At 40.8% G+C, this 22706-nt stretch overlaps 1 protein-coding gene across 1 annotated transcript in view; it reads left to right on the top strand.

Annotated features, from left to right (window-relative positions):
- Positions 1-9313, top strand: part of LOC137430115 (procollagen-lysine,2-oxoglutarate 5-dioxygenase 2) — a 56218-nt gene extending 46905 nt beyond the window's left edge. The window contains exons 16-19 of the mRNA XM_068120681.2: positions 1845-1949; positions 2172-2318; positions 5973-6098; positions 7339-9313. Of these exons, the coding sequence (XP_067976782.1) occupies positions 1845-1949; positions 2172-2318; positions 5973-6098; positions 7339-7494 (534 nt within the window). The 3' untranslated portion in view covers positions 7495-9313. The remainder of the gene's footprint in view (positions 1-1844; positions 1950-2171; positions 2319-5972; positions 6099-7338) is intronic.
- Positions 9314-22706: the final 13393 nt, after the last annotated feature.

The raw sequence follows: 22706 nt of genomic DNA, 5'->3' as shown, positions 1-22706 counted from the left end.
TTACCTCAGAAGAGATATCAACATTTAGCTCAGGGAATATCATTCGCGGTGTCAGTATTTGATGAACTCATAAAGACTTAGTTCCAGATTTGTCAATAGCTGAGGTATATTAACAAACAAATAAAACAGATTTGGCAAAATTCCAACTTTTTTTTTAAAAGATCGCATATTCACCCAGGGTTGTGAGAGGCTGAAGAAGAAGAAACCTCGCATGGGCTTCCCAGACCAAATAAATAATTCTGGTTCTGGCTCTGCGATTTTGAGGTTTATTACTCCCTCCAGGGAGTAACGCATTCGATCGTGTCCGTCCGTGTGTGTGTGTGTGTTCGTATGTTGTGAACAAGATATCTGGAAAAGTTCTGAACGGATTTGGATGAAAGTTGGTGGGATGATTGCCCTTGGGATAAGGAAGAATTGATTCGTTTTTGGTGAAGCTCAGGATATTATTCTGGATCCAGGAACTTTTTTGGGAATTTTTTTTGGGAAAGATTTTTTCTGTTTTACTGCATTAAAGCTTTTATTCTTATTCTTAAATGATGTTTTTCTCCTCTAATTCCGAGATATATCAAAATAAATTCTCTGACAGTTAGGGCTTACTTTCTTTTTCATTTATTGTTTTAGGGAGAGGGGATGTTAAACAAAACGTATTATTCCAACTAAACCCACGGCGGGAGTATGCGCTCTACTGAGTGGCGTTCTAGTTAGCTCATGTTATGGAATGAAAACTATATTGATGGTTCCCTGACTGATGGGAAGCTTCCCTGTTATTCACAAAGGACCAAGTCTAATTCCAGAAGCGATACGATTCTGTAGCACGCGTTAACTTTTACAACAATAGGAACCACCTTTTAGAGGCCATTTTTCCCCGCAGAGCAGGGGTTCGCCTCTTTTAGGCACCGTGGTCCCCTTTTTGAAGCAATGCTTTGCGGCCGGATGTCCTTCCTGCCGCCAACCCTGTTAGTCACCTCTTGCGACACGCATGGAATTACCAGTGAACTGGTACTCAATTTGCGGACCTCGGAAGGATGACAGGCTGAGTCAACCCCCCTGGCGTTAATTCAGCGATCGACCGGGATTCAGAACCCAGGATTCCAGGATCCCAAGCCGGCACCCTAACCGCTAAGCCAACACCAGGCTGTAACTTTTACAACAATAGACAGTTATGAAATCCCTATGTTTTCCAATCGTGCTTGGATACCTTTCTCTTGTATTTGGGTACACTTTTGGCATCCTTCAGTTCTTGTGGTACATTAATCATTTCCCCATATATTTAGAAAAAGTAATGTCAGCTGGTTCTCTCATGGCAGTGCAGCTGCATCGATAGATTTCAGCTGATGTCCCATGCAGGCCACACACCTTGCCACTCTTCTTGATTTGATCAAATAATACTTAATTTACCAGCAGTACGTCCATATCAACAACCACTTTGAGGTGTTCAACTTCCGTTATGGACTCTGCATAAATTACAGTTACTGGTTGGGTGGGGCACCAAAATGTTCGCACCATTTTTGCGTCATTGAAGCTTTGTTGGTAAGTAATTGATCGATATTCAGTTCTCTGGAGAGATGTTTTGTCAAAGTCTAATAAAATATTCCGGCAAATAATTTATTTTTTCACTCATTTCAAATAATCTTCAATTGTAGGTTGCATTTAAATAAAACAATTCTGTTTCGTCTCGACTTATTTTATTTCCTTGCACTGAATTATAGGACTTTTTAAACGCTTTAGCATCCCATAAATAGAGGTTTTAAAAATGTTTTTCAAATTCCAGCATTGCATGCTATGTACTTGATGAGATTCCACGTCTTCCCTCCATTGATCCCCTCCCACCTTTCCCACCCCAGCCATGCTTTGATGTATACAAGTTTCCAATCTTTTCGGCCACGGCATGTCAACATATGATCGAGGAAATGGAGCATTATGGACAGTGGTCTGGTGGTGGTCACAATGTACATTCACCCCTCCTCCTTTCCTATTGATTCAGTTTTCTCTCCTTACTTCACTTTGCCTTGAAGTGTTCTTCATCATATTGTCTTTGCCATCATTTTTTCCATAAATATATATATATTGCAATGCAAAATCATTGTAGTTATTGAACAAATAGAGTTGCAACATGTTCCAGCTTAGTGTTTTAAAGAGAAATGGCACCAATAATGAGCTCTTCTCTTCAGGATGCACGTATCCAAGGTGGTTATGAAAATGTCCCAACTGACGACATCCACTTGAAGCAGATCGACTTTGAGCCACACTGGCTGCACTTCCTTCGCACCTACATAAAGCCGGTCACTGAAAAGATGTTCAGTGGATACCATACAGAGGTTTGTAAAATACATTCTTGGGTAAAAATGTTTCCCTCCTTTTTGTGCATGTCTCAAAATTGGTGGTTGATCTAAAGCATTGATAACATAAAGTGATTCATTTTAAGTGTATCAACATGAACGCCTTCAGTAATCTACATCGTTTTGGAAAGCATGATTCCACTACAATAAATAGTTTGTGTTGCTGTAGCTATGTCAGCAATATTCACTTGTCGATTGGTTGCAGCACTGACCAATCTGGTGTGCCCGTTTTTCCCTTCACTCGTCGATTGGTCATGGCACTGACCAATCTGGTGCCAGTTTTTCCCTTCACTCATTGATTGGTCGTGGCACTGACCAATCTGGTGTGCATGTTTCTCTCTTCACTCGTCGATTGGTCATGGCACTGACCAATTCTGGTGTGCCAGTTTTTCCCTTCACTCGTCGATTGGTCGTGGCACTGACCAATCTGGTGTGCCCGTTTTTCCCTTCACTCGTCGATTGGTCGTGGCACTGACCAATCTGGTATGCCATTTTTTCCCTTCACTCGGCGATTGGTCATGGCACTGACCAATCTGGTGTGCCAGTTTTTCCCTTCACTCGTCGATTGGTCGTGACACTGACCAATCTGGTGTACCCGTTTTTCCCTTCACTCGTCGATTGGTCGTGGCACTGACCAATCGGGTGTGCCAGTTTTTCCCTTCACTCACCGATTGGTCACAGCACTGAGGTAATTACAATATTAATGATTACAGTGCACACGGTTTGCTCACCTCGTGACTCATCCTGGTGATTACTGTATTGATCGTGGTGGTGCTATCCTTGGCACTTTTACGTTTCTTGGACTCCCTGAACACTAAACGGCCATCCATGTTCAGTGGGCCAACACGGGTACTCCTGCCTAAGTCCCCGCTAGTATACATAAATACAGTATTGTATAATTTATTTTTTGCCAAAAAACAAAAACAAAGCAGTGTTAAAATGCATGTTAAGATGTTTGAGAAGAGCCCACAAAAAATGTGGCCCATAAAATCTCAAACACGATCCGCAAACGATGCCTCAATCAATTCATCACGGTAGAGCGAATCAAAGAACGGGAAACCCACAAACGGCAAGGCCCTTCTGTACTTCAATTCTAATAAAATAATGATTTTAAAGATGTTAACATCTTAGTACTCGCCCATCCGCAGTACTTCCAAATACCTACATCCAACTCAATTTTAAACCTATCGACCAACTCTACTTGCACTACCCTTACAAGGAGACCATCCCATGCATTCACCACTCACTGAGTGAAAGACCCCTGATTTACTGCCATCCTAACTCTCTTCTTTACACTTAAAACTGCGGCCCCATGTCCTGTCGGTGTCCATTCTGCTGAAAGTTTATTCTGCACTCATTTTGTCTCGACCCTTCATGACCTTAAACATCCATCAGATCCCCTCATAATGGTCTACTTTCTAATATAAAACGTTCCTTCTCTTTCAGCGGCTCCTCATAGCTTAGTCAAGCTAGGCCCAGGATAAATCTAGTTGCTCTATGCTGTTCCCTCTCTATGACAACTTTGTCCTTCCTCAGATATGATGAACCAAACTGTACACAATATATCAGATGATGCCTCACTAAATTCCTGTACAGAACTGACACTCTGACACTACCTGTTTTGATTTGTAATTATTCCCCTACTAACACAACTTAAACAACAGCAACAACAACAACAGCAACAACGAAGGCTGGAAAGGGTGGAAATGCGAATGGTTCGGTGGATGTGCGGAGTATCGTTGAGAGAGAGGAAGACAAATGATGAATTGCGAAAGATGATGGGAAGAGAGCCTGTGATGGATGCTGTGAAGAGGAACAGGTTGAGATGGTTTGGTCATGTGTTTAGGAAGGATGAAAGTGACTGGTTGAGAAGAGTGATGGAAATGAATGTAGAAGGAAGTAGAGGACGTGGAAAACCGAGCAAGACTTGGCTAAAGATGGTCGAAGAAGAAATGCGGGCAAGGGGGTTAACAAGGGGAGATGCAGAAAATAGGGCAAAATGGAGAACATTGTCATGGGGACCGCAAGGCTAACCCCTGCTCTTGCAGGGAAAATGGCCTTAAAATGCCTGTTGTTGTTGTTGTTGTTGTTGTAACACAACTTAAAACCCTATTAACATTACCTACAGCTGCTCGGTTCTCTATTGTATACATACCCCTCCCTCACTCCACATCCCCTCCCACTACATATATTACCATCGCCAGATACTTCTACTGTGTCACGCACTCCAAATCTACCCCTAGCATTATATAATCCCTAATTTCATTGTTTTTACCCAACCGCAGCATCTTGTTTTGCACTGCATCTGACAATGTTTTTCCTGATAACAAGGAAATTTGATGCAGGAGGAGGCCATTTGGCCCATGCGCTACACCAATACCAGATTAAATACATCCGCCAAGCTAATGACTTGATTTCATTGAGATGGGTGGGGAGGAGTGGGAATGAGAAAAGTGTGGCAGGATATGACCAGGGTGTTAAAAAAAGTTTTTTTTTAAAGTTTTTCTTCTTCTTTTTTTGGGGGAGGTGAGCGAAGGCAGTTTCAGGTAGAAGAAAGACTCGTTGAAGCACCTTTATTAGCTAAAGATCATTGTTGCTTAACTAGAGGCCTAGCAAGTCGAGACTGCTCGCATCCGTTATTTTGTGGTGGACGCAATAATAGGCAAATAATGCCTCAAGGATGTCAGGTTTCCTCCAAGTTTCTTTCATTTTTTGTTAAACAGCAGTAATCGCTGTTTAAAATGGTACACGTTATGTTGGTCAGAATTGACTGAATAGGTTGTGGTTCTCGTAATTTTTACTTCTTGTAGGTGTGCCCTACAAAATGCAATGATAAGCTATTTAACACGGAGATCGTCCAAGGTGGAAAATCCCCTTGGGAAGGGGAAGAAATTACGTCACTACAACCTCCATCACTAGCCCCCCTGGCAAATTTGGTTGAGATTGGATAGATAACGACCGAATGTATTGTGGTCAGACAGACAATCTGTCTGTCTTTTAGTGGTTAAATACCAAATTGCGTATTTTAGTATTTTATACAAAACCAAACATTACATGAGCAAGACAGTTATTTTTGTATGACCAATTTCTTTAGTGGACATTTAGCCCCCAACAAGGAGTCTGCCTGCCTGGGGGCTTGGATTTAGGGTCCTGTCAGTCCATTTGTCCGTCTGTCTGTCCGTCACCTTTACTCCAAAATGACTAGCATTTCTTTCATATTTGGCATGTGTATGCAATAATATCTGTGCACGAGGCATGTGAAATTATTTTGGGATTGCAGCCAAAAGTCATGGGACACAATTTTATTTCTGAATTTTGGCAATAAAAAAAAACCCAAATTTGTACTTGAGAGAATAGTACAGGATTGTATACACTTTTGGGAGCCTTTATTTATTTAGATACATGTTACCGTATCACTACCAAAACAAAATTTAGATTATTTATTTATTGATATGCACATTACCTTCACCACTACCTACATACCACCTTCAATTATTTATTAATTTACAATTCACCATTATTATCAAGCAAGCACTATGGAGATGGTAAAAGTTGTGCTGAAATACTGCTTTATATATTAATACTAAAAATCGAACGTGCATATTTTCTTTCTGTTCTCCCTTTTTCTTGCAGTGTGAATGCATTTTGAACTTTGTGGTACGATACAAACCCGATCGGCAGCCATTCTTGCGACCACATCATGACGCTTCAACCTTCACAGTGAACATTGCACTGAACAGTGTTGGTAAAGATTATGAGGTACAGCAATGACCATGACTCGCACATCTCGTAGATCACCAGTGATGATACATTTTTGTCAGTCAGTTTATAATGTACTTGGGTATTTCTATATAGAGGTGTGCAATGATTGGACAATCCAGCATGAAAAGTATCTGGGACGTGTGGCAGGGGATGGGGAGGGGCCTGCATGGCAGGAAACGCAGGACGCTCAGCTGGGTTACTGAACCATTGATCTGCATGATTCACGGTCTGCATGATCGACAGATTTGGAAGTCATGATTTGTGAAGTTCGTGGCAGACAAGTTCGGAAAATTTAACATTTTAAAATGCCATCAAATGCTTTTAAAATAAGAAGTGCAAATTAGTTATAGTCGGAGGTATTAAAAAATAAAGATGTAAAGAATGAGCAAAGGAAGGAAATTAAGCTTCCACCCTCCCCCCTCTTTCAATGCTTCCCCATCTCAGCTTCCTGCCATCCGTCCCCCCTCTCAGCCTGCCCCTTCATTCCACCCCTCTCAGCTTCACTCTTGTCCAGCCCCCTCACCTCTTCCTCCTTCCTCCCATCCCGCACCCTCCCAGCCTCCCACCCTTCCCCTCCATCCCCCCCTCCCTCAACCTCTCACTTGGTGATGACAACGTTCTCCACAAATGTCTCCTGCTCTTCCTCTGCTCCAAATTGGTTCATCTGATCATACATATGTAAGAGTCAACCTATCTCTCGCTATTCTCAAAGAGCTGCCTCACTGCTGTCGAGTCTGGCGGTACAGTCAGGCAACCATGACCAGACTCTCTTGACATATCTCAAGATTTTGATACAGTCTGTTGCCCCTACTTGTGGAACCAAGTTCCACAATCTCTTTAATCTCATTCTTCCCTCCAGGTCTTCAAGACAGATGATCACCACCCTCTCAGATCATCCACAATCCAAAACCATGATCTTTTCTACCCTCATTAACCCACCACTAATAATTTTGACAGTTGCAGGTTGCATTGGCATTTATCTTTGGAGTAAAAAGCCACTTTTGTGTCATTACATTACTCATTATGATTGTACATTGAGACTTTGGTATGCTCAACCTGAGCTACAGGATTACAATTTGCATAGTGTAGTTTGAAATCATTCCTTGAGTAAGGTGTGCAATTAATGAGCAAAGCAGGTGATGAAAGCCTTGTGATGTAAAAGATAATAACTATGTTCGTTACTCAACTGTGCAGGTGAACGATGCTGCCAATTTACCTGCAATGATGTCTTCCGCAGGGCGGTGGCTGCCACTTCGCTCGGTACAACTGCTCTGTGACGGCGTTGGAGAGAGGATGGGCTCTTATGCACCCTGGGCGCCTCACGCACCTGCACGAGGGTCTGCCTACAACAGCTGGAACTCGCTACATTGTAGTCAGCTTCATAGATCCGTAGGCTAAGAAATGCAAGTGCATTAATTATATTAAGCACTACCCATAAATCCCAAAGTTTTTATTTTATTTTCTATTTTATCCCTCTTCTCCTCTACCCTTTGTCCCTTCTCTCTCTTGTTCTTCCACAAAGTACTAGGTACCATACTTTGTTTTGAGGCAGCAGCATGTTTTGCAATATTTGTATTTTGAACATACATTGGATTTTCCACTTCTACATTTTGAGTCCCATTGTTTTTCCACAAGTGGAGTAATGCAGCACAATCTTTACTAAACAAGAAAGTATTTTATATTGTAGACTTCAAGTACTGTGGTTTATGCTCATGAGGCTTTTTATCTCATGAATGCACTTTTTTTAAAGGGTATAAATACCCTCCAGGCATCCAAAGGGTTATTGTGAGCAAACTATCTTATCTGAGGCTGAACCACCAGTGTACAGGTTTCTTGTCTGTGAGCAGGTACAGCTAACCAGGCTTTGCAATTAGTGGTGGCCCAGTACCTAAAGACGAGTGAAAACTGGAAAGGAGTTTTAGATCACCTTCTTTAATCAATGTCTCAAAATCTTTCAAGGACGAGAACAAATTTGAAACAAACATGAGTCCTCGCGAGTGATTGAGCGACCATGTTTCACAGCAAGATCTCCTTGTGGTGCAATTCCAGCCTCCAGAGGACTTTTTTGACGATTCCTAAAGCCCACAATATTATGTTGGTTTAAAGTCATCTATAATCCTGGCCTGGCAGGATGGCCCAAGAGGTAGGCACACTCCCCTCTAAGCTGTCGAGCCTGGGTTTGAATCTTGGCCCAGCTCTAAGCCGTCATGCCAGTGTTTTACAAAAAGGGCGATTCATCAATGTGCGTGCCATCCCTCGGGTGGACGCTAAGCTGGGCATCACATTTGCCGGCATTAGTTGGTGGGCGTTAAAGATCTCATGGTGCCCTTCGCAAAGAGTAGGCGAGCTATCGCCGGCACCCTGAACAAATTACAAATTCCTGCCCTAACCTACAGGGGGCACTGCATCAGCGGCACGGCCGCGCTCCCAGAAATGATGCAACTAGCAGGCACAGGCTGTATCTGGAATAACTGAACGAATCGATAATCCTTTCCTTTTCTTTAATTCAAATTTGCTCTACCTCTGTTAAGCTCATGCCGAACAGGTGGAACCTATGCAACTGTTTAGCCAGAAGAGCCTTTTTTATTTAAATTGCTCCTGGCTACCTCCAGAACTGTTTTGTGTGCCATCGCCAAGTTAATGTGTGACAGACGTTTCCTGTTGGTTAGGATGCATTCAGCAATAGCTGGTGTGGCAAAAAAAAAAAAAAAAAAAAAAAAAAAAAAATATATATATATATTACAGAATTGAGGCTCATGAAAGACTTTGGCCAAAAGCTTTTCCCAGACAACACCAAAAGAAGGTAGGAATAATCTGGGTTATTGTAGTAGTATATCAGTAATCAAAATAACCCTGTGACAGGTATTTTGAGCAGTGAAACCACCATATCGTTTGCACAAGGGAGATTTTAGAAATAAATGCACATTACTGTTTTGTATTTCAATTTGATGTGAATCTTAATGAGCAAGTGCGTATACTTCCGTGTACAAATGGGGGTTTCTTTTTCCTCGCTCTTCAGCAATATCTTGTGCCCAGCAATGTGTGGCTGCTTATTATGCAACTAGAATGTCTCCAAAACAGGGAAACAAGTTAATATTCAACATGTAATTTTGTTTGTAAATTGGGTAGAAAAAAAAGAAGAAAAAAATTTGATTTCATGTTGTATTACATGTTTATCATGCATGTGGTAATAAAAAACATGGATGCCTTCACACAGAGAGTCCATTTGGCTCATCATGCTTTGTGTGTGTGTGTGTGTGTGTGTGTGTGTGTGTGTGTGTGTGTGTGTGTGTGTGTGTGTGTGTGTGTGTGTGTCTCATCCTATGCATCTATTTAACATACAAGTTAAATTAATCTACTTTAATCATCATAAATATTTAGATTTCATTAACTTTCGAACCAGATTCTATAGTCAGGTTCACTGTTTTTTCGTTCAAAATCATGGTAGATTAGCAAACCTATACATTTTTGGAAACGTTATTACATGGAAAATCTGAAAATCAATGTTTACATTTGCCAATTCCGACCAATTCGATTCGACCAATTCGACCAATTGACCAATTCCATTCGACCAATCGCTTCGATCGACCATTCGACCAATTCGATCGATACGATTCGATTCGATTCATCGAATTCGATTCGATCGACCATTCGACCAATTCGATTTGCCAATCAATTTGACCGACCTTTGCTTGTGTGGAACGGACTGTGAAAACGATGCGGACTATATTGTCGGATACGACACACAGGACAGTGATGACGAACTCTAAATGGCATATTCTGTAATCGTGTATGTTTGATGCCATTGACTGCCTGTGTATATTTTGTCATTGACTGCCCGTGTAGATGTGAAGTTATACTGACTGCATGTGTATATATGATTTTGCTGACTGCCTGGGTATGTTTGGTGATATGAATTATTGTGACACATTTTGATGTTATTAACTGCCTGTACAAAATGATAACATGTATTTGATTATGCAACTTATCGCGAATGTAAAGACAGTATTTTGCAATTCAAAACCTTTGATTCGTGTCTTACCATTCCCCATAGCACTAATTTGATACTTTCATTGGATTCCTTGTCCCTGAAAATATAGGTTTAGTGTATTTTAAAAAGTTTTTAGGGTAATTAGAGGCAGAAATAGAACAAAATATGTATTTTACAGTGGCCATTTTGAAAATCCAAAATGGCCGCCATACAGGTATCTCTCCAAATGTAAACATTGATTTTTAGTTTCCTTATGCTATAACCTTTCCAAAAATGTATAGGTTTGCTAATCTACCATGATTTTGAACGAAATATAATTTATTGACATAGTGAACCTGACTACTATAACGATTGATATCCCACGTCTTCAGAGCAGTCGTTGTAGCAATAGCAACGATAAAGGCCTACTCCAATGAAAGATACGGGGGTTAAATTTAATTTTATCTATTGATCAAAACTTGTGTTCAGCTCGGTTGTAGATAAAACCCGAGCATAAAAGTCATTTGCAGCCAGTTTAATAAAAACCAACATGCTGCAGGAAGTCTGGTGTTTCCCCTTCAAGGAAACCTTTTAAAATATATATTGGGAACAATCAACCATTGAAAAACACAGTGAAAAAAAAAACAAGCATTCTGAGTATTGCGCTGCAATACATGTCCCCTACCGGCAATCTGTCGTCGGAAAACTGTTGGGGAAATTACCAAGGGTTATTCACCCACAGGTTCTGAATCGTTCCCCATCGCTAATTACCTCAGGACGGGTTCACCTGTGATTCGCACTCGGGACTTCGATTTATACACCTTGCAGACAGGTCAGCAGAAGCACGAGAAAATAAGTTGTTGATAAAGAACCTTTCGAGTCGCTAAATATCAGTAATTTATTATATTTTCCGGTTCACGATCAATGATCGATGTGTATAAATATGTTGCTCGGCTTGGCTCCGCCCCTCCGGAAAGCGTGCGCTGTGTCGCGCTTTTGACGTTCGCGAGCCGAGGCTGAGGGCGTGCGGTGCGGCTTGAGGAGAACTCTAGAATAAACAAGAGATATCCATTTTAAAAATATTTTCGTTTAATTAACGATATCTGCCAAACCACGTGCCCTATCGCAAATTCTAAAAGGACATTTTAGTAGACTGACATGCTGAACAGATCTGTGAAGTTTCCCCTCAATTGGATCAAAAATTCATGCTTCATAAAGGTTCATGCTTAAAAACGTCATAACTCTGAAACCATGTGACGCATGACGTCATGCTCGATGACTTTTTTGTTCGTCATGGGTATGCGATTCAGCCTGCAAAGTTTGGCCTCGATCTGTTCAGCCGTTGCAGAGAAAAAGGGGTTTTCGTGTTTTCACGAAAAACAATATGGCGGCCGAACCACGTGCCCTGTGACGTCATAATTACCATTAAAATATTCTACAGATAGAGTCCCTCCTATGGTGAAAATTTGATCTCAATCGGTCCTATTATTGCAGAGAAAATCATTTTTAAAGGAAATTAAAACTTAAAATGGCACCGAGTTAAGGATCATCAGAATTATCAGAATTCCCAAAGTTGAAAGTGCCATAACTTTGTTAAAAATGATCGAAACGTCGTGAAGTTCGAACTTGACCTGTAACTTATCATGAGGAAACGATGTGCCAAGTTTTAAATCTTTAGGATTAAGCGTTTAGAAAACAAGTCCGGAAAACTGTTCTTTGCGTGACGGACTGACGGACTGACGGACGGAGGGACGGAGGGATGGCGTGCAAAGCTATAGTCCCCTCCGGTGTACACCACCGGTAGGGGACTAATAACATATCATGCGAAATGGATTTTAATTCTACACACTGTTGGCGTCAGGAAGGGCATCCGGCCATAAAAACATTGCCTCAAAAGAGGAACCATGAGGTCATGGAGCGCGCAAGGCTAACCCCCGCTCAAGTGGGGGAAAATGGCCTTAAAACGATCATTCATTCATTCATTCATTCATTCACACTGTATTCAGATGATGTGAGAAGTCTACCAGGCTTATGCCAAGTGACAAGTCTGCCATCTCAAGGTTGTTTCTTTGATGTCAGGCAGCTTGGGGAGGCCTACAAAGGGAGGATTGCATGTTCACAGCTAATATCTGGTAAATTCAGCCCTTGGGGAATGTTGTCTCGGTAACCAACTGGAATCTCCTTATTGGCCGAATCACTCCGAGGGCCCAACTTTGTGATGTCAATGTTGATACCTCCTCAAGGTCCTCCACCCTTGTCCCCTTCTCTACCCCCCCCCCTTCCACCTCTGCTCTTTCAAGCTCACTCCACCACCTTTTCGTGGTTAAACAGCTGAATACTATAAAAAGGCTTCTATGCAAACACGGGGAGGAATATGAGCTGGATGACTTCGTCCTGGAATTGTTCAGGTGTATTTGAGTATCCGTGTATGTCTGCTGTGGTTGACTTCATACCATGCTTTCTCCCTCTCCTGAAAGTAATAACTGCTCATGTAAACCATGACAAATGGAGGACAATGAATGTACTCTTCCACAATACCATCGGATATTTTATACCCGTAGGATTTTTTTTTGGTATACAAAGTCTCGATTCACGGAAGAGCAGGAAGGTAATGTGTTAGAAAGAATAAAGTCAATGTACAAACAGTGGGACAAGACGTGAACGGTAACCAATGAATAAGATATATTGGATAGATGAGGGTTGATGGAGGTAGAAAAGCGATGTCGGATGAAAATGGACAGATGTGGTTTGAACAATAATTCAAACAATGGAAAAAAAAACCTGTTGCTCATGACAGTTTTCAAATGCAAGGTCATGAAAGAAAGACTTTGGGTCATGAAAGAAAGACTTTGGGTCATGAAGACTTTGGTCAACGCGGCAGTGGGGAGGCCCTCCACAAGCAAGATGGCGCTTCAGGTTGTGGTGCCCACAGTACCAAAGTCACAAAAGTCACTCGACTCCCGACCTCTTTGCACTCCCACACCCCCCTTCAGCTCCTACGCTGTACGTCCCGCTGGGAGGGTCTTCACACCACAGGCTCTCATGGCCTCTCCCTGGGTCACCAATGCTCTCGATACCCATTGGTCGTCCAAAGCAGACCCTCTTCCGACAGACCCTCCACATTCCAGACATCACCAGCTGCCAGGGACGGGTCACATCGGGAGGGGCTGCAGTTCCCACTCTCCTCGGGAGCCTGATCTGTACCTGTAGACACAGACACACACACACACACACACACACACACACACACACACACACCTTCCCAACCTACAAAACCCCAAATGTCACTCCCTCCTCCACCGCCATTCAAATCTCCAACACCTACCATAAAATGTACCGCACCACCTACCTGCCATGGACTGCATACACGCTATAATCACAAACACAATCCTTCATTTACAACACATATCACATTTAACCCTTTCCACCTGATCCACATGCTTGGCTCTCTGTCTACTCTTGCCTGTCACCCACACCAATTCCACAACACCTGTATATACCCAAAAGCAAACCATAGCGAGTCGTGACAATGGGGAAAGGTAAATTTAGTACAACAAATGCAATTACCAATGGGGAGCCCGTTCAATACCAGCAGCACCTGCTGCAGCCACTAATCTCATTATAGCACATGCCAATTAAAACCAAAGGGTCTCTTCCCAAACTCAGAGCCCATCAATCACAGTGGACCATCTGTGGAAGGCCATGAAGGCCTAACCAGGCCTTTCCCAATCATAAACTTTCCACAGATGCTCCGTTGGTTGTGTGGTCAGGCTTCACTCACACCCAGTCCATGCGTATTGACCGTATCCATGCAGGTCTCAAAATGCAGGCTGGCCTAGAGCCTCAGGCAGAGGCTGACAGGTTGCATGCATGGGCTTTCACCTCCTCTGGCCATTACTGGCCCTCAGTGGTGCCACCACCAAAGTGCAACCGGCAACACCTCCCCCTAGTGGTCCTCATGATGCCGCATGCCAAGTGCCCATAAGAAACCACCTGGGACCCCTGGAGGTCTCGACCCCCTCCAGGGTCTGGGACCCCACCGGGCCGAGAAACTCGCTCAGATGGCACTCCGATAGACAGAGGGGACGCCACACTCCACCAGACTCCCTGTGGGGCCCAGATGGTAACACACCAACCTGATCGCACACCACATCCAGATTCTGCCAGTGCAGCTCCCCAAATGCCTGGGAAAACCCAATCTCCCAGGGGAGCAATTTCCACAGAGTTCTATAAATAAAGAAGAGTGCGCTCCTATCACGTGACCCTGTGCCGTGTAGAAGAGTGAGCCGCCATTACCAAAGAGGGCAAATCAGCGCTGTTTACCTCAGCCGGCCGCGACATTCAAAACACCGCAACGGTCCAGTTTTGTTGATGTTTTACCGCATGTGACGTACTAAAGCTACAAGAATATCGCTGCAAAAATACCACATTCTGTGTCGTTTGGCGTTGCTTCAACAGAAGAAAAGTGCGGATAAATATTTCTTACCACAAGTGAGTGTTTGGAATATTTTTTTTTAGTGAAAATTGACTTCGTTTCGTGACTTTTCAGCACGTAGTCGGTAGCGCAAAGTAAGTCAAATGCACATCATGAAGCATAAGCTTAGGCCTATTTCAGTGACGTCAGTCGGACACTCGGCAGCTAGTTTGACTGTTTCATGACAAAAATAAACCTTTCACAATCTTTTTGTCAAAGTTATTTCCTCCAAAAGCTAGAATCATGTGAATTGAATAGGCCTAAACTCATGACACTGAATCATGTGAATTGAATAGGCCTACCCTCATGACACTGAATCATGTGAATTGAATAGGCCTAAACTCATGACACTGAATCATGTGAATTGAATAGGCCTACCCTCATGACACTGAATCATGTGAATTGAATAGGCCTACCCTCATGACACTGAATCATGTGAATTGAATAGGCCTAAACTCATGACACTGAATCATGTGAATTTAATAGGCCTAAACTCATGAGTCATGACACTGAATCATGTGAATTTAATAGGCCTACACACATGACACTGAATCACATGAATTTAATAGGCCTACACTCATGACACTGAATCACGTGAATTGAATAGGCCTAAACTCATGACACTGAATCATGTGAATTTAATAGGCCTAAACACATGACACTGAATCACATGAATTTAATAGGCCTACACTCATGACACTGAATCACGTGAATTGAATAGGCCTAAACTCATGACACTGAATCATGTGAATTTAATAGGCCTAAACACATGACACTGAATCACATGAATTTAATAGGCCTAAACACATGAATTTAATAGGCCTAAACACATGACACTGAATCACATGAATTGAATAGGCCTAAACTCATGACACTGAATCATGTGAATTTAATAGGCCTAAACTCATGACACTGAATCATGTGAATTTAATAGGCCTACACTCATGACACTGAATCACGTGAATTTAATAGGCCGACACTCATGACACTGAATCACATGAATTGAATAGGCCTAAACTCATGACACTGAATCACGTGAATTGAATAGGCCGACACTCATGACACTGAATCACATGAATTGAATAGGCCTAAACTCATGACACTGAATCACATGAATTGAATAGGCCTAAACTCATGACACTGAATCACATGAATTGAATAGGCCTACACTCATGACACTGAATCACATGAATTGAATAGGCCTACACTCATGACACTGAATCATGTGAATTGAATAGGCCTAAACTCATGACACTGAATCACATGAATTGAATAGGCCTAAACTCATGACACTGAATCACATGAATTGAATAGGCCTAAACTCATGACACTGAATCATGTGAATTGAATAGGCCTAAACTCATGACACTGAATCATGTGAATTGAATAGGCCTAAACTCATGACACTGAATCATGTGAATTGAATAGGCCTAAACTCATGACACTGAATCACATGAATTGAATAGGCCTAAACTCATGACACTGAATCACATGAATTGAATAGGCCTACACTCATGACACTGAATCACATGAATTTAATAGGCCTAAACTCATGACACTGAATCATGTGAATTGAATAGGCCTAAACTCATGACACTGAATCATGTGAATTTAATAGGCCTAAACTCATGAGTCATGACACTGAATCATGTGAATTTAATAGGCCTACACACATGACACTGAATCACATGAATTTAATAGGCCTACACTCATGACACTGAATCACGTGAATTGAATAGGCCTAAACTCATGACACTGAATCATGTGAATTTAATAGGCCTAAACACATGACACTGAATCACATGAATTTAATAGGCCTACACTCATGACACTGAATCACGTGAATTGAATAGGCCTAAACTCATGACACTGAATCATGTGAATTTAATAGGCCTAAACACATGACACTGAATCACATGAATTTAATAGGCCTAAACACATGAATTTAATAGGCCTAAACACATGACACTGAATCACATGAATTGAATAGGCCTAAACTCATGACACTGAATCATGTGAATTTAATAGGCCTAAACTCATGACACTGAATCATGTGAATTTAATAGGCCTACACTCATGACACTGAATCACGTGAATTGAATAGGCCTAAACTCATGACACTGAATCATGTGAATTTAATAGGCCTAAACTCATGACACTGAATCATGTGAATTTAATAGGCCTAAACACATGACACTGAATCACATGAATTTAATAGGCCTAAACACATGACACTGAATCACATGAATTGAATAGGCCTAAACTCATGACACTGAATCATGTGAATTTAATAGGCCTAAACTCATGACACTGAATCATGTGAATTTAATAGGCCTACACTCATGACACTGAATCACGTGAATTTAATAGGCCTAAACTCATGACACTGAATCACGTGAATTGAATAGCCCTAAACTCATGACACTGAATCACGTGAATTTAATAGGCCTAAACTCATGACACTGAATCACGTGAATTGAATAGGCCGACACTCATGACACTGAATCACATGAATTTAATAGGCCTAAACTCATGACACTGAATCACGTGAATTTAATAGGCCTAAACTCATGACACTGAATCACGTGAATTGAATAGCCCTAAACTCATGACACTGAATCACGTGAATTTAATAGGCCTAAACTCATGACACTGAATCACGTGAATTGAATAGCCCTAAACTCATGACACTGAATCACGTGAATTTAATAGGCCTAAACTCATGACACTGAATCACGTGAATTGAATAGGCCGACACTCATGACACTGAATCACATGAATTGAATAGGCCTAAACTCATGACACTGAATCACATGAATTGAATAGGCCTAAACTCATGACACTGAATCACATGAATTGAATAGGCCTACACTCATGACACTGAATCACATGAATTGAATAGGCCTACACTCATGACACTGAATCATGTGAATTGAATAGGCCTAAACTCATGACACTGAATCACATGAATTGAATAGGCCTAAACTCATGACACTGAATCACATGAATTGAATAGGCCTAAACTCATGACACTGAATCATGTGAATTGAATAGGCCTAAACTCATGACACTGAATCATGTGAATTGAATAGGCCTAAACTCATGACACTGAATCATGTGAATTGAATAGGCCTAAACTCATGACACTGAATCACATGAATTGAATAGGCCTAAACTCATGACACTGAATCACATGAATTGAATAGGCCTACACTCATGACACTGAATCACATGAATTTAATAGGCCTAAACTCATGACACTGAATCATGTGAATTGAATAGGCCTAAACTCATGACACTGAATCACATGAATTGAATAGGCCTACACTCATGACACTGAATCACATGAATTGAATAGGCCTAAACTCATGACACTGAATCACATGAATTGAATAGGCCTAAACTCATGACACTGAATCATGTGAATTTAATAGGCCTACACTCATGACACTGAATCACGTGAATTGAATAGCCCTAAACTCATGACACTGAATCACGTGAATTTAATAGGCCTAAACTCATGACACTGAATCACGTGAATTGAATAGGCCGACACTCATGACACTGAATCACATGAATTTAATAGGCCTAAACTCATGACACTGAATCACGTGAATTGAATAGGCCGACACTCATGACACTGAATCACGTGAATTGAATAGGCCTAAACTCATGACACTGAATCACATGAATTGAATAGGCCTAAACTCATGACACTGAATCACATGAATTGAATAGGCCTACACTCATGACACTGAATCACATGAATTGAATAGGCCTACACTCATGACACTGAATCATGTGAATTGAATAGGCCTAAACTCATGACACTGAATCACATGAATTGAATAGGCCTAAACTCATGACACTGAATCACATGAATTGAATAGGCCTAAACTCATGACACTGAATCATGTGAATTGAATAGGCCTAAACTCATGACACTGAATCATGTGAATTGAATAGGCCTAAACTCATGACACTGAATCATGTGAATTGAATAGGCCTAAACTCATGACACTGAATCACATGAATTGAATAGGCCTAAACTCATGACACTGAATCACATGAATTGAATAGGCCTACACTCATGACACTGAATCACATGAATTTAATAGGCCTAAACTCATGACACTGAATCATGTGAATTGAATAGGCCTAAACTCATGACACTGAATCACATGAATTGAATAGGCCTACACTCATGACACTGAATCACATGAATTGAATAGGCCTAAACTCATGACACTGAATCACATGAATTGAATAGGCCTAAACTCATGACACTGAATCATGTGAATTTAATAGGCCTACACTCATGACACTGAATCACATGAATTTAATAGGCCTAAACTCATGACACTGAATCATGTGAATTGAATAGGCCTAAACTCATGACACTGAATCACATGAATTGAATAGGCCTACACTCATGACACTGAATCACATGAATTGAATAGGCCTACACTCATGACACTGAATCACATGAATTGAATAGGCCTAAACTCATGACACTGAATCACATGAATTGAATAGGCCTAAACTCATGACACTGAATCACATGAATTGAATAGGCCTAAACTCATGACACTGAATCACATGAATTGAATAGGCCTACACTCATGACACTGAATCACATGAATTGAATAGGCCTACACTCATGACACTGAATCACATGAATTGAATAGGCCTAAATTCATGACACTGAATCACATGAATTGAATAGGCCTAAACTCATGACACTGAATCACATGAATTGAATAGGCCTACACTCATGACACTGAATCACATGAATTGAATAGGCCTACACTCATGACACTGAATCACATGAATTGAATAGGCCTAAACTCATGACACTGAATCACATGAATTGAATAGGCCTAAACTCATGGCACTGAATCACATGAATTGAATAGGCCTAAACTCATGACACTGAATCACATGAATTGAATAGGCCTACACTCATGACACTGAATCACATGAATTGAATAGGCCTAAACTCATGACACTGAATCACATGAATTGAATAGGCCTACACTCATGACACTGAATCACATGAATTGAATAGGCCTAAACTCATGACACTGAATCACATGAATTGAATAGGCCTAAACTCATGGCACTGAATCACATGAATTGAATAGGCCTAAACTCATGACACTGAATCACATGAATTGAATAGGCCTAAATTCATGACACTGAATCACATGAATTGAATAGGCCTACACTCATGACACTGAATCACATGAATTGAATAGGCCTAAATTCATGACACTGAATCACATGAATTGAATAGGCCTACACTCATGACACTGAATCACATGAATTGAATAGGCCTACACTCATGACACTGAATCACATGAATTGAATAGGCCTACACTCATGACACTGAATCACATGAATTAAATAGGCCTAAATTCATGACACTGAATCACATGAATTGAATAGGCCTAAACTCATGACACTGAATCATGTGAATTTAATAGGCCTAAACACATGACACTGAATCACATGAATTTAATAGGCCTAAACACATGAATTTAATAGGCCTAAACACATGACACTGAATCACATGAATTGAATAGGCCTAAACTCATGACACTGAATCATGTGAATTTAATAGGCCTAAACTCATGACACTGAATCATGTGAATTTAATAGGCCTACACTCATGACACTGAATCACGTGAATTGAATAGGCCTAAACTCATGACACTGAATCATGTGAATTTAATAGGCCTAAACTCATGACACTGAATCATGTGAATTTAATAGGCCTAAACACATGACACTGAATCACATGAATTTAATAGGCCTAAACACATGACACTGAATCACATGAATTGAATAGGCCTAAACTCATGACACTGAATCATGTGAATTTAATAGGCCTAAACTCATGACACTGAATCATGTGAATTTAATAGGCCTACACTCATGACACTGAATCACGTGAATTTAATAGGCCTAAACTCATGACACTGAATCACGTGAATTGAATAGCCCTAAACTCATGACACTGAATCACGTGAATTTAATAGGCCTAAACTCATGACACTGAATCACGTGAATTGAATAGGCCGACACTCATGACACTGAATCACATGAATTTAATAGGCCTAAACTCATGACACTGAATCACGTGAATTTAATAGGCCTAAACTCATGACACTGAATCACGTGAATTGAATAGCCCTAAACTCATGACACTGAATCACGTGAATTTAATAGGCCTAAACTCATGACACTGAATCACGTGAATTGAATAGGCCGACACTCATGACACTGAATCACATGAATTGAATAGGCCTAAACTCATGACACTGAATCACATGAATTGAATAGGCCTAAACTCATGACACTGAATCACATGAATTGAATAGGCCTACACTCATGGCACTGAATCACATGAATTGAATAGGCCTACACTCATGACACTGAATCATGTGAATTGAATAGGCCTAAACTCATGACACTGAATCACATGAATTGAATAGGCCTAAACTCATGACACTGAATCACATGAATTGAATAGGCCTAAACTCATGACACTGAATCATGTGAATTGAATAGGCCTAAACTCATGACACTGAATCATGTGAATTGAATAGGCCTAAACTCATGACACTGAATCATGTGAATTGAATAGGCCTAAACTCATGACACTGAATCACATGAATTGAATAGGCCTAAACTCATGACACTGAATCACATGAATTGAATAGGCCTACACTCATGACACTGAATCACATGAATTTAATAGGCCTAAACTCATGACACTGAATCATGTGAATTGAATAGGCCTAAACTCATGACACTGAATCACATGAATTGAATAGGCCTACACTCATGACACTGAATCACATGAATTGAATAGGCCTAAACTCATGACACTGAATCACATGAATTGAATAGGCCTAAACTCATGACACTGAATCATGTGAATTTAATAGGCCTACACTCATGACACTGAATCACGTGAATTGAATAGCCCTAAACTCATGACACTGAATCACGTGAATTTAATAGGCCTAAACTCATGACACTGAATCACGTGAATTGAATAGGCCGACACTCATGACACTGAATCACATGAATTTAATAGGCCTAAACTCATGACACTGAATCACGTGAATTGAATAGGCCGACACTCATGACACTGAATCACGTGAATTGAATAGGCCTAAACTCATGACACTGAATCACATGAATTGAATAGGCCTAAACTCATGACACTGAATCACATGAATTGAATAGGCCTACACTCATGACACTGAATCACATGAATTGAATAGGCCTACACTCATGACACTGAATCATGTGAATTGAATAGGCCTAAACTCATGACACTGAATCACATGAATTGAATAGGCCTAAACTCATGACACTGAATCACATGAATTGAATAGGCCTAAACTCATGACACTGAATCATGTGAATTGAATAGGCCTAAACTCATGACACTGAATCATGTGAATTGAATAGGCCTAAACTCATGACACTGAATCATGTGAATTGAATAGGCCTAAACTCATGACACTGAATCACATGAATTGAATAGGCCTAAACTCATGACACTGAATCACATGAATTGAATAGGCCTACACTCATGACACTGAATCACATGAATTTAATAGGCCTAAACTCATGACACTGAATCATGTGAATTGAATAGGCCTAAACTCATGACACTGAATCACATGAATTGAATAGGCCTACACTCATGACACTGAATCACATGAATTGAATAGGCCTAAACTCATGACACTGAATCACATGAATTGAATAGGCCTAAACTCATGACACTGAATCATGTGAATTTAATAGGCCTACACTCATGACACTGAATCACATGAATTTAATAGGCCTAAACTCATGACACTGAATCATGTGAATTGAATAGGCCTAAACTCATGACACTGAATCACATGAATTGAATAGGCCTACACTCATGACACTGAATCACATGAATTGAATAGGCCTACACTCATGACACTGAATCACATGAATTGAATAGGCCTAAACTCATGACACTGAATCACATGAATTGAATAGGCCTAAACTCATGACACTGAATCACATGAATTGAATAGGCCTAAACTCATGACACTGAATCACATGAATTGAATAGGCCTACACTCATGACACTGAATCACATGAA

Source organism: Myxine glutinosa, chromosome 6 (assembly GCF_964187855.1).
Source record: "Myxine glutinosa chromosome 6, kmMyxGlut1.1, whole genome shotgun sequence".
Taxonomy (NCBI): Eukaryota; Metazoa; Chordata; class Myxini; order Myxiniformes; family Myxinidae; genus Myxine; species Myxine glutinosa.
Note: the sequence above shows the minus strand (reverse complement) of the source record. Positions and strands in the feature narration are given on the sequence as shown.